Source organism: Rhinopithecus roxellana, chromosome 8 (assembly GCF_007565055.1).
Source record: "Rhinopithecus roxellana isolate Shanxi Qingling chromosome 8, ASM756505v1, whole genome shotgun sequence".
In the NCBI taxonomy this organism is placed as follows: Eukaryota; Metazoa; Chordata; class Mammalia; order Primates; family Cercopithecidae; genus Rhinopithecus; species Rhinopithecus roxellana.
In genome coordinates, this window is record NC_044556.1 from 54014991 (window position 1) to 54028061 (window position 13071).

The 13071-nt window shown below is 37.0% G+C and overlaps 1 protein-coding gene across 2 annotated transcripts in view; it reads right to left on the minus strand.

Annotated features, from left to right (window-relative positions):
* Positions 1-4289: 4289 nt before the first annotated feature.
* The window catches only part of UHMK1 (U2AF homology motif kinase 1), a 30491-nt gene continuing 21709 nt past the window's right edge, over positions 4290-13071 (minus strand). For both annotated transcript variants that reach the window (XM_030935842.1, XM_010365063.2), the window contains exon 8: positions 4290-11508. In XM_030935842.1, the coding sequence (XP_030791702.1) occupies positions 11362-11508 (147 nt within the window). In that variant the 3' untranslated portion in view covers positions 4290-11361. The remainder of the gene's footprint in view (positions 11509-13071) is intronic.

Below are 13071 nucleotides of genomic sequence, written 5' to 3' on the forward strand. Positions count from 1 at the left end.
CAGCTACTTGGGAGGCGGAGGCAGGAGAATGGCGTAAACCTGGGAGGCGGAGCTTGCAATGAGCTGAGATCCGGCCACCGCACTCCAGCCTGGGCGACAGAGCCAGACTCCGTCTCAAAAAAAAAAAAAAAAAAGTAAATGTTCTAATTATATAGCAGTAATTTATTTTATTTTTATTATTATTATTTTTGTTTTTGAGACACGGTCTCACTCTGACACCCAGGCTAGAGTACAATGCCTCACTGCAACCTCTGCCTCCTGGGTTCAAGCAAGTCTCCCACCTCAGTCTTCTGAGTAGTTGGGACCGCAGGCATGCACCACTATGCCCCGCTAATTTTGGATTGTTTGGTATAGATGGAATTTCACTATGTTGGCCAGGCTGGTCTTGAATTGCTGACCTCAAGTGACCTGTCCTCCTTGGCCTCCCAAAGTGCTGGGATTACAGCCATGAGCCACCGCCTGGCCTATAGCAATAATCTTTTGTTAGTCTAATAAATCTTTTCCAACAGAAACATCAATAATGTCTTATTGCTTTACAAAGTATTCTCAACTGAACAGGTGTTTGATGGTCCTTGTCATAGAGCCTCTTGCCAGGTCTGCACAACTCTGGAAGACATTTCATTTAGCTGGTATTTGAATATGCAGCCATCAGTCACCCACTTTCCTTTGAGCATTATTTTTATTTCATATGTAAATAAAGATATTGAAATATACATATAGACATCGATATAATATTACATATGCAGAAGACATTGTATGCTTAATGAAAAATAGGCTTTTGGAAATGGTTTAGTAATTATGTGTAGCAACTCGTTCATGTTCCAACATATTAAGTCAAGAATTCTTAAAAGTTACAGAATATTAGAGAGAACTACAAGTCACAATAAAATACCTCCTGTTTTTAAAGTGGAAATTTGCTTAGTGAGTTCAATATACTCATGCTAAAGAAGAACTCAAGGATTTTGGTTGTTCAGATATACAATTTTATGCAACAGAAGGAAATGAAAAATCTGAATTCCTTAAATTTAGGACTACAAACTGTTCCTCAAAAATAATCTGCTCTCTCTCTCTCTATAATATATATATAGAGAGAGAGAGCCTCCCGGGTTTAAGCGATTCTTAGGCATCAGCCTCCCAAGTAGCTGGAATTACAGGTGTGTGCCACGACGCCCAGCTAATTTTTGTATATATTTTTTTTTTTTTGTAGAGATGGGGTTTTGTTGTCTTGGCCAGGCTGGTCTTGAACTCTTGACCTCAAGCAATCCACCCACCTTGGCCTCCCAAAGTGCTGGGATTACAGGCATGAGCCACTGTGACTGGGCATAATTTGCTATATTTTTAAAATCCAAAGTCTACCTTTCTAAATTTCTAAGTTGTTTGATTAATTGCCAATTTTGTTATTTGTACATCAATAGATTATACTTTATAATGATTTCCTTTTGCTATAATTAAAATAGAAACTACTGGCCGGGTGCAGTGGCTCACACCTGTAATCCCACCACTTTGGGTGGCAGAGGCGGGCGGATCACCTGAGGTCAGGTGTTCAAGACCAGCCTGACCAACATGGAGGAACCCCGTCTCTACTAGGAATACAGAATCAGCCAGGTGTGGTGGTGCATGCTTGTAATCCCAGCTACTAGGGAGGCTGAGGCAGGAGAATTGCTTGAACCTGGGAGGCGGAGGTTGCGGTGAGTCGAGATGGTGCCATTGTACTCCAGCCTGGGCAACAAGAGCAAAACTGTCTCAAAAATAAATAAACCCCTAAACTGCCATTATTTGAAATATTGGAGTCATCCACATCCAACTGGATGCCAGATTCTATGAATTCATTTTCAACGCCACAAACATTTATTGAGCAATTACTATATAGCCCAGGCATGGGGCAAGGTGCTAGGAATACAGATCTGAATATGATGATCCACTACTGATATGGAGTACACTTGGGGCAAAACAAAATGGTAAATCTAGTCATATAGGAAATGCGTACAAAGTACAGACTTGGTACAGAAGTACTAACAATTTGACAGGGAGGAGTACAGGGAAGATAACTAGAGAAAGTAACAACTGAGCTGTTTTAAGATCAATATGATTTTATCACACAGATGAACTGGGCATGGGTAGGCAGGGAATTGAATGGCGCTTTGTTTTATTTTATTGTTTTTCTTTTTTTAGACAGAGCCTGGCTCTGTCGCCCAGGCTGGAGTGCAGTGGCGCAATCTTGGCTTACTGCAACCACTGCCTCCTAGGTTCAGGCGATTCTCATGCCTCTGCCTCCCGAGTAGCTGGGATTACAGGCGCATGCCACCATGCCTGGCTAATTTCTTCCTGTTTTATTTTTGAGACATGGTCTCACTCTGTGATCTGGGCTGGAGTGCACTTGGTCTCATCACAGCTCACTGCAGCCTTGACCTCCCAGGCGCAGGTGATACTCCTACCTCAGCCTTCCAGGTAGCTGGGACTACAGGTGTATGCCACTATGGCAGGCTAATTTTTCTATTTTTTGTATAGACAGGGTTTTGCCATGTTTCCCAGGTTGGTCTCGAACTCCTGGCTCAAGCGATCCACCCACCTCGGCCTCACAAAATGTTGGGATTACAGGCATGTGCCGCTGTGCCTGGCCTGAATGGCATTTTAATAAGAGGATCAGAAACAGGAAAAAGTATGGACTTTGCAGAAATACAGGTAAGTGTAGCTGCAGCATGAAATATAAACAGAGAAAGAGACAGGAGGCATGATTGACAGGTGGAGCCAGATTGTAAAAAGTCTTATATGCCAATTCAAGGGAATTACATATTATTTTGAAGGCAAATGGGCAGAATAAGAAATAAAATGAAGAATTTTAAACATAAGTAGCATGATCAGGCTTCTTTTTAAAAATGAAAACTGTTAGCAATGTTAAGAGACAAGAGGGCAGGAGACAGGGATCTTGTAAGAAGCTCTAGTAAAAGATCAAGGACCAAACCAAGTAGTATCTGAGGAAATGAAAAAGGGAAGCTGGATCTGGAAGGAATTACTGGGTTGACTAGCAGGCAATCTAGCACAGTGGTGACTCTGGAGTTAGATATTCATTTGTCCACTGTGTAAACCCTAGGAAGTAAGCTAAACAACCCATTTATTTAACCATAAAATGAAGTGAACATTAATGTCTTCCTCATAGGCTTGTTGGGAGGATTAGGGGTAGGTAGGGGGAAAGATAATGCACAAAAAGTATTTAGCACAACATTTGGCGCAAAATAACACTCAGTTAGTCACTATTCTACTACCAGCGAGATGAAGAGATTGAGCTACTCCTAAGTAGCTCTTGAATAAAGGACTGCTTCTGCTTTTCAATTGTGAACAATGCTCTTTGTTTAGATGAGTGGTTCTCAAAGTGCAGTCTCCACACTAGCAGCAGCAACAGCCCCACCTGAGAACTTGTTAGAAATGCAAATTCTTGAATTCCACAAAACTAGTCAGAAACTCTAGGGGCGGGGCCCAGCAGTAGGTAGCCTAAGAGGCCCTCCCAGGTGATTCTGTTATATGCTGAGGGATGAAAATTACTGGTTTAAATATTCTTATCTCCAGTCTAAGTTATTAAAACAGTCTCTTAGGGTGTCCCTCCTAACAATATTTTCCTGTTGAATTTATCTTCCAGATCTGTCACTGACTTCCTAAAACAACATGCCAATGCCACTCCCAGACAGACCAGTATATAAATACCACCTCTCAGTTTTATGAAATGTCGGGCAAGTCTCTTTATTTGGGTTAATTGGGTCTCAGTTGTCTCAGTTAATTGGGTCTCAGGTTATTTGGGTCGCAGTTCCCACATGGAAAAAGGGAACATTAAACATGATATAAACTAAAATGGTATCCATCACCTAGTTGATGCATCATGATTTATGGCTGTTTTATTACTATTGCACCTATTATTTCATTCGGTCCTCACAACATAAAAATACAGCTATTATCAAAGCAGAATCACTGGATTAAGGATATCCAAGTTGATAAAACAGCCAAGACTAGAACACAAATTTCCTGACTCTGAACTCTGGTTCTTTTCATTAGACCTGGCTGTTTCTACAATATCAAGAACACTTCTCCAAAACAAAAAATTACATATTAGTATTGTCAATATGATGCAAGATTTCCAAAAGTGAAAAATCATATTCTTTAGAAATGGGTGGTTAAAGCTATATGGAAATTTTTAATGGCAGTTTTTCGTTAAAATTAAATCATAAAATAAATATATTTACCTGTTATCTGAGTATTTATACTAAGTATAGAAAAAGTTGAAATTAAAAAGACACTCCTTTATTTTTAAGCTTTTATTTTATCACTCGTATCAAACACACCAGAAAGCATTATCAACAGTGCATCTTATGGTAAGTCAGTTTACAACAAAACTGAACAAGGCAATTGTGTTGACAGAAAAAGTCTTCAGCAAAAAAGTACGCAATACAGTCAACTGAAACGCATTGTTCATACTTTTTAGGAATATAGGAAAGTGGAAAATAAAAGTTCTTTGCTATTCAGCAGGAAAGAGTTTAAAAGACTTGAATGGAAATCAGAAATTTAGGGATTTGAGAAAATAACTTTTTGGTACTGACACACATCTACATATATAGTCCCACTTAACTTTTGTTTTTGTTTTTTCTTTAAAAAAAAAAAACAAAACCTCACAAACAATGAGACATCACAAATAATACAGCAGAACCATAGTGCCAAGAAATGCCAAGACCAATATGCTACTGATACAACTGGTAGAAATGTTACAGACAACTATTCACTAGGTATTGTAATATTCTTGTAGTTCTGAGGTGAAGGTAAACCAACAGGAGAGATTACTCCTTGTAACTGGCTTTGGTTTAAGTGATCTTTCACATTTTTTTCTAACCATACCTTCTTATAAAAAATGTAGCAATTACATGTCACTGAGGGAAAATAGTACTAGGTTTTAACATTCACAACCAACTACTCCAGCTGACACAGGATGCCATCAACTGTTAAAATTTATTGATCTTAATTAGATTTTCTAAGAATGTTCAATAGATAGCAAAGATGGAGCCCTTTGGGGAAAAAATAAAATCCCTTCTACCCCAGATTTGACACTGTTAAGAGGTTATAAAGGAATGTTAAATTATTTAAGATTTCAAAAAAGAATTAAGAATGGAAGAGTAAATTCTGCTGGAAAAGATATGACAGCTTTACAGTCTGCAAAGTAAATAATCTACAGAGATGCAGCTTAACTTTTTTTTTAATTATAATAAATATGCTTACTTCCTTAAGGTGCTGTAACTTTGCAGCTAGTGCATACTAATGCCACCCACTGTACCTAATGTGCAAAAGGAAATAATGGAGATGGCTAACCTCCAGTTTTCTGATCCTTGATTTGCGTAAGTGGCAATGTACACCAAATACACAAAAGCTGGAGTACAAATATTTATTTTTAAACATTAGGCCAAACTGAATATAGATATTTAATCTGGTTTCACAAACTCTTAAAATACTTTTCTGAGGAAACAATGATGAGGAATGTGTAGGAAAGGCAATGCTTCTATGCTAGCGGTACCAAACCTGGAACTTTAAGTATCATGTTTAGCTCATTAACTATATAGAAGATTACTAAGACCAGTAAGGGAGCCATTTTCTTGCTCTCCTCTATTTTTTTATTACTTATCTCTCTCCTCTTTACTCTTAAAATTGGCAGTCTTCTGACAACCCATGCTAATAAAATAATATAGCTATATATAATTCAAATAACTAAGGAACTTTTGAGTCCATATATGCAGGATTTTTGAATACCTCACTGCATTTGCTCTTACACCCTCACTGTCCTGACATCATAAATATTATTAAGGGAAGATAACTTAGAAGGGGAAAGCAATTCCAACCTGGGATAAAAAAGTGATTACAAATAATTATCTTGTTGATAATAATGGCTCATGGTAACAAGTAGCTCTGATTTTTCACATAAAGATTCCTCCCCTCCAAAAAAAACAAAATACGAACAATTCCAGTTTTTTTCCCCCAGAATGTGACTTATTTCCATTATACAAAGCAGTATAACAAAACAAGTTCTCTTCTGCATAAAAAAGATTAATGGTTTATAAGACAAATAAGATAGAATGCTTCTCTTTGCCTTTAAATTAAAATACTATGAACCTAGGTAACAAAACATACATGGCTTTCTTCAAAAGAGCCACCAGCTTTCTTCCGGTTATTGTGACAGCTATCCAATTTAAAGGGAAATAACACTCAAGCAGTCATTTGAGAAGTTTCCCATGAATTCCAGTATTTACAGAGCCACAAACACAACTGCCACAATTATGACAACTCTCTGAAAAGCACAAATAAAGCAAATTTAAAACATTAATCCTCATAAGCAGTACAAGGCAGAACAAAAGTGCTGACTGGTAGGAAAATGAATAAAAATTTCCTATCAGGAAAATAAAGTTTTTGTAAACTATCTTATATCCTGAAGATCATTTTAATGACCACCTATAAAATATAAAGTTTCCTCAATACTCTGATTTATAGCTATTTCTCTTACAGTCCACTGCTCCTATAAAATTACAGCAAAAATATTAAAATTATTTACCTTCTTCTTAAATATCCACGGCACTTGTCAAGTACATGTCACTGTGAATCTACTGGTCATTATATAGTTTTAAAAACAGTGAAAAACATCTGAGGGAGGCAACTACAATAACAAACATGACATATCCTACAGTATCAAGCAGAGAAGCTATCCTAAAACAAATGAAACCAAATTTTACAATTCTGGGTACTCCAAAAACTAAAATATCCATGTTCTTCTGTGATTAAGAATGGGACTTATCTTAATATACCACAAGAGGCTCAGCTCCGTATGGAGACAACATTTTTATATTCATCAAGAAAGCTAATAAGTAATACTAACTTGAAACACTACCATCTCAAAATAAAGGTGATTGAGCACCTTAAGAAATGGGGATTCTTTTGAGCTAATTGTGACCAAGTACTTGTCTATATGTGACCATAATTGACAAGAAATAAAATTATATCAGAGAGCTACAGTAATAAAATTTGACGAAGGAACCTGATATTAAAAACAGAACTAGAGATCCAAGAAGAATTAAATTCTGCCAGACAATTCTGGCTTTTCCATCATACATAATATTGGAATAAAATCAAACATGAATAGTTTTACACATACAAAAAAATAAGGTAAACCAAGGCTATTTCCAGGCAGATAGTGAATATATATATGAAAAATAAAACAAAAGGTAAACCAAGAAAAGTTTGGACTTTTATACTATCATATGTGACTCAATCTAAAAGTTACTCCAGGAAAAAGGCAGAAGTGCTATTAATTATTATCATCTGGGAAGCTTTCACCCAAATGAGTTTTAATATTTTCCAGGAAACACAAGGCACTTGCTTAAATCTTTATCTACACATCCATCAGACTCAAAGTCATGATGTGATTCCATCTGTACCCGAATCTGAATAAAGCCACCTAGCATGTACCCTTGCATAAGTGTCTAGGTAAATATATGGTTACTGAGTGTCTCCCCTACTCCTTCACCCAGTAACTATGTTGTTACAATTACTATCATTTACAATGGTGCTGATTTTCATTAAATTAATTGTACAAAAAAAAAAAAAGTCATGCTGCCAAGTATACTGATAGTAGAAATTACATGTAAGATAGGTCTAACAGTCAGAAAATAAGACCCAAAACAAAAGGATACCCAAATGTTAGTTATCTGCATGATGAATTAACTAAAACAAGCCATGAAACAGCATCTGATAAGTGCTCTAACTCTGCCTTTTATTCCAGAAAAGTAACTGATGCCCTTACCAGAGTGAAGGTCCAGTGTAATAAGACAGAAAACAGCCTCTGCCCATGGTTTCTCTTCAGCTTTCTCTACATGGCAGCATTCCTTATAATACATTTGCTCAATAATTAAAATATAAGCAACATGAATCTAGAAGACAAGTTAAATAAGCATTCAGAGATTTTCTTTTAAAGAATAATTTAACATATCTCAGCACTCTTAAGCAGCTGGAGTACCAAAAAGAAGGCAATATTTCTCTCAATATAAACAAAGAGAAGTTCGAGTAAAACCATACTTAATGGTTTTTGTTCTAAAAGCAGCCAGTTTGGCTCAAGGCATAGCAGAAAGGGAATCCCTCTAAAGAGAGCTGCTATATTGGTGGCCACAAAAAAGGAAGACATCCAGTGGTAATAAATGCGGATCTCTTATTGCAAGAGGATAGTTTTAAAAAATTCCTTTAAAAGGCAGTCAGAACTTTTAGTTAATGCTGTCTCTTACTGAGGTGTCCAACTCTACTTGTTTTTGTCCTGTAAATACAGTATTAGTTTTGATAGTGGCTAGCTAGCTACCCCCTCCAAATATGCTTCAAAAGAATCAAGTATTTCCTACAAAATAATCACTGTATGTGCCTTTTCTGGGTGTAAAATGTACCACAGTAATATCCCAACGATGTAACTGGGAAGGTGAGAGGCATGGAAGCACAGGTATTAATTTAGGGAATGAAAAACTACCTGAGACAGAATTTGCCCAAAAGGGTAGGAGTTAAGTGACATGAACCCTCACCTCTTTACCCTTTCTCTCAAAAAGAAAATTCTAGGTTTTTCAATAACTTCAGTAAATCAAAATCCCTATGTATATATTTCATCCTAATCATGAAACTTATATCTTTTGATAATATTTGGTTCAGGTTTAAGAAAGATAATATCAGAGGTGAAAGGAATAATCTGCTAATGTGATCTTTGGTAGAATGGGCTAAGCTATAAAATAATTTAAATCATAGGAGGCATTTCTTTTTCAATTCTCTGGCTTTAATATAAAACATGTAGCCGGGTATGGTGGCAAGCGCCTGTAATCCCAGCTACTGGAGAGGCTGAGACAGGAGAATCGCTCAAACCTGGGAGGCAGAGGTTGCAGTGAGCTGAAATTGAGCCACTGCACTCCAGCCTGGGCAACACAGCAAGACACCGTCTCAAAAAAAAAAAAAAAAAAATCTAATTAAATGCATGGTTAATTCAAGGCTCATCAATTATTCCCTCAGCTCCCTTAACATCTAGTTAGCATCTTCTGTAACAAAATTCTACAGTGTCAAGCACTAAATATATGTATGAATGTATCAGCAATAAGATGACAATCAGAGAATGCTGTGAAGACTGGCATCAAGATGTTAGCAGCATACTGCAGGACTAGGCTTAGAAGACTACCTGCAGTTTATTTGTAAAGATTTTTCTTTTGGGGGAGGAGGGGAGTGAAAAGTAAATGTGCTAACTTAGGATACTTGCCCTTATAAAGAATTCCTTTGTATCCCATGTTCATCGTATTTAAGGACGTGATGTTTCTAATCACCACAAAATCTGCTACCCATATGAACATTTAGGAAAGTTTAGGTCTTCACAATACAGGTTCTGCCCATTTGAATTCTGACTTGAAAACAAACCGATTTATAATCAACCCCTGAAAGGGCCAAAATAAAAAAAAAATAGTTCTTCCTTCTAAGGGCATGTATTGGGGAACATGCCAAAAGACCCTTTGGTAATTCATAAATCAGCCTCCTTAAGCCAAATTTGGTTTCATAATAAACATTAAAGGACAGTCCTGAATTTGACAATTGTAAATAACTACAATGTCAAACAGTAATTGTTTGAATAGGGTAATAATATATTTCATTCTGTAAAATGCAAATTCTAATTGAACTCTCAGCAACCTGCATGGCAAACATAAGGAAATATGAGGAGGCTTCCAGCAGGGAAAGATAGAAGACTTTTTCCTTAGGAAAAAATAAATAAATAAAAAAATTAATAACCTGTATATAACTTGTCTTTTTTTTTTTTTTTTGGTATTATCAGTGCTTCATAAAGGCATCCTAACTTTTATATCTTTAAAGACAACCTATCATGAAATAAGAAGAATCCATAATTATAATTCTAAAAACTATGTAATCAACTTGTGTCCATGAACACACGCATAGCAGCATCCTCTACTCAGGGACACATTACGTTGCTATGAATCCTTTTAAGAATTCTTTGAGGTTTTTCTTCCTTTCTACTTCTACTTCATTATATCTACACCTTTCTTAACAAACTTGCAGTCAAAAGCCAAACTACCTGGGATGCTGTTCCTCTAGTCTGTCTTCAGCTAAGGATAGAGGCAGAGAATGAGGGAAGTGGAGGAAAAAGGGAGCAGGGATATGAGAAACAGAAAGGAGGAAAAAATAATCCTTTATTTTCCATCCTCTCTTCACCCATTTTTTTCTTTTCCCTTCACTATATATCTAATTCTTTTGACCCACTTCAATTTTCCATGATAGTAGATAGAGCCACATCTTGAGAAACCTTAAAACTATAGATTTACTACAAAAAAGATGAGCTAATACCAAGTCTAAAGTACTTTAGACTAAAAGAGGGGTTGATTTACATCTGGCAAAACTTAGTCTTTGTTCCAATCATTTTAGAAGTCTCAATTTAACTCCAGGCTAGACTCGTTTGTTCTAAGCCTCTCAGGAATTATCTGTTTTGTCATTTACACTGTATCAGACAGACTACCTCTCAAAAAATGTATATCCTAAATCTTACGGATGTGAAACAGGTAGGGAAGAAATGAGTATAGACTGTATTAGCTCACAGGATTCACACTATAAAGTACACTGACTCAAATTTTCTCTAATCATTCATACCCGCACACTCAAGCATACGTACTAGACATAAAAATTGTGCAAGATCAAGCATCAGCTTTCTATTTTAAAAGCCTTAATTTAAAAAAACTTAGATAGGCTCACTGCAGTTCCTTTAAAGGAATATTCAGTACTACAGTACTCCTTTAAGAAAAAATTCACAACTCAGTGTTAAGAACACAGTAGGTAACTGCTGCTTGACAATTACTTAACATTACTGAGAGCATCCAGTGCCAGCTTATGGATATCAACAATAAGGAAGAACCACTGGACAACATAAAGAAATAATCTGTAAATGATGTCACCAAACCTAACAAATTTGTTAGTATTTACCAAGACATGATATTATTCATCCTTGCTTCATGACCCATGAAATAATTAAGATTTTTTTAGGTTACATACTGAAGAGCAACACCTGCTCTCCTGCACAAAAAAGGGTTGCCCACATGGATGCTCTAAAACCCCTCAATGTATAGCTGAGAGGTCTTGTCCTACTCAGTGCCAAATGTATGCAATGCGGTCACTGCTTGGGCAATGGCTGCACATTAGTAGGATTAAATAAATGCACAAAGTACCTTCTTAAAATGGTAAGGGGGTACTCCTGCATTCAGATGTGGAATACAATAACCCAAGAAATGGAAGAGGAAAAAAAGGAAACAGTCCTTAGGTTACTGATTAAAGCAAGGTTTGATACAGATATCCCCTCTTGTAGGCACTCAGCGGGTAGAATGTAGCCACAACAAACTTTCCATCAAACATCCTTCCAGTCAGTAATTTCTGCGCAGCTTTGGAATCACCAGCATTTGCATACTCGACAAAGACCTGAAAGAAGACAGAGAAAAAAACGTCATTTCATTTCCACCAAGATTGTTTTAGACCAGTGCTTTACCACCTTTCATGGACATATATCAACTGGAGATCTTATTAAAATGCAGATTTTGCTTCCTTATGTCTAAGATGTTGTCTGAGTTTCTGTTCTAAACAAACTTTCAGGTGATGCCGATGCTGCTGGTCCATGAACTATACTTCAGGGCAGCAAGGTTTAGAATACTTCCTCACAACTCAGCTTAACTCTGAAAAATCTCTCAAAGACAAGTTGTGAGAATCATGTACAATCTTTTGCCAAGGTCATTACAGGAGTGATGAATAACACTAGACATCTGCCAAAGATAGGGTTGAATAGCCCAGACAGCAACTGCATTTCAATGGTATCTGGATGATATTCTGTACTTTTAGAAATGAAAAAGGAAAAAATATTGGTCAAAAGCTGCTGGAAATTGCACCTATTAGGAGGTACAATTTGGCCAGGTGCAGGGGCTCACGCCTGTAATCCCAGCACTTTGGGAGGCTGAAGCAGGTGGATCACAAGGTCAGGAATTCGAGATTAGCCTGGCCAACATGGTGAAACTCTGTCTCTACTAAAAATACAAAAATTAGCTGGGCAAGGTGGCACGTGCCTGTAATCCCAGCTACTCAGGGGGCTGAGGCAGGAGAATCACTTGAACCTGGGAGGCGGAGGTTGCAGAGAGCCGAGATTACACCACTGCACTCCAGCTGGGCAACAACAGAGCAAGACTCCATCTCAAAAATAAACAAACAAAATCTAACCGGGCGTGGTAGCACGCGCCTGTAATCCCAGCTACTTGGGAGGCAGAGTTGGGAGGATCACTTGAGCCCAGGAAGTCGAGGCTGCAAAAAGTCAAGATCACGCCACTGTATGTACTCCAGCCTGGGTTACAGAGCAAGACCCTGTCCCCCACTCCACCCCACCCTAAAAAGGAATAATGAATCTATTCCTGATTTTTTTTTACCCGATTCTTAATTATTCCCAAACCTATAGACCAAAGTTCAATAAATGAGTAGACATGCATTTACAGAAGGAATATCATGTTTTCTGTAATACTCCTTGCTTCAGATAGGCTATACTTTTCTATACTACACCATCCCACACTAAGAAAGGCATCTTATTTTTATAATTCATTATGAAATTAATAGGGCTATATCATTTTAATTCTGATTTTTATAATTGCATTATCAGATGCATTATTTTTCAGTGATTTTTGTAACACTCCTTATAAAATCATGTTTACTTGAATTGAAAATTCAAATAAAAGAAAGAAAATTCAAATGAAGAATGGCTTTGACAACTAGGTAATGAACATTTTCAAAAGTCTGAATAGATTAAATCTGTGATTCCAAGAGTTTATCAAAAGCAGCTTTCACTCTCCTTTAAATGTCAGTGAAAACCTCTCAAAATAACAACTTTCCTCTCACTGATACTTTTTTCATATCATCTTAAACCTGGATACTTCTCTCTGGAAAAGACTTCTCCTATCTCTCTATTCTGTATCTTCCACTTCGTTTTGACCACTGGGGCTAATATTG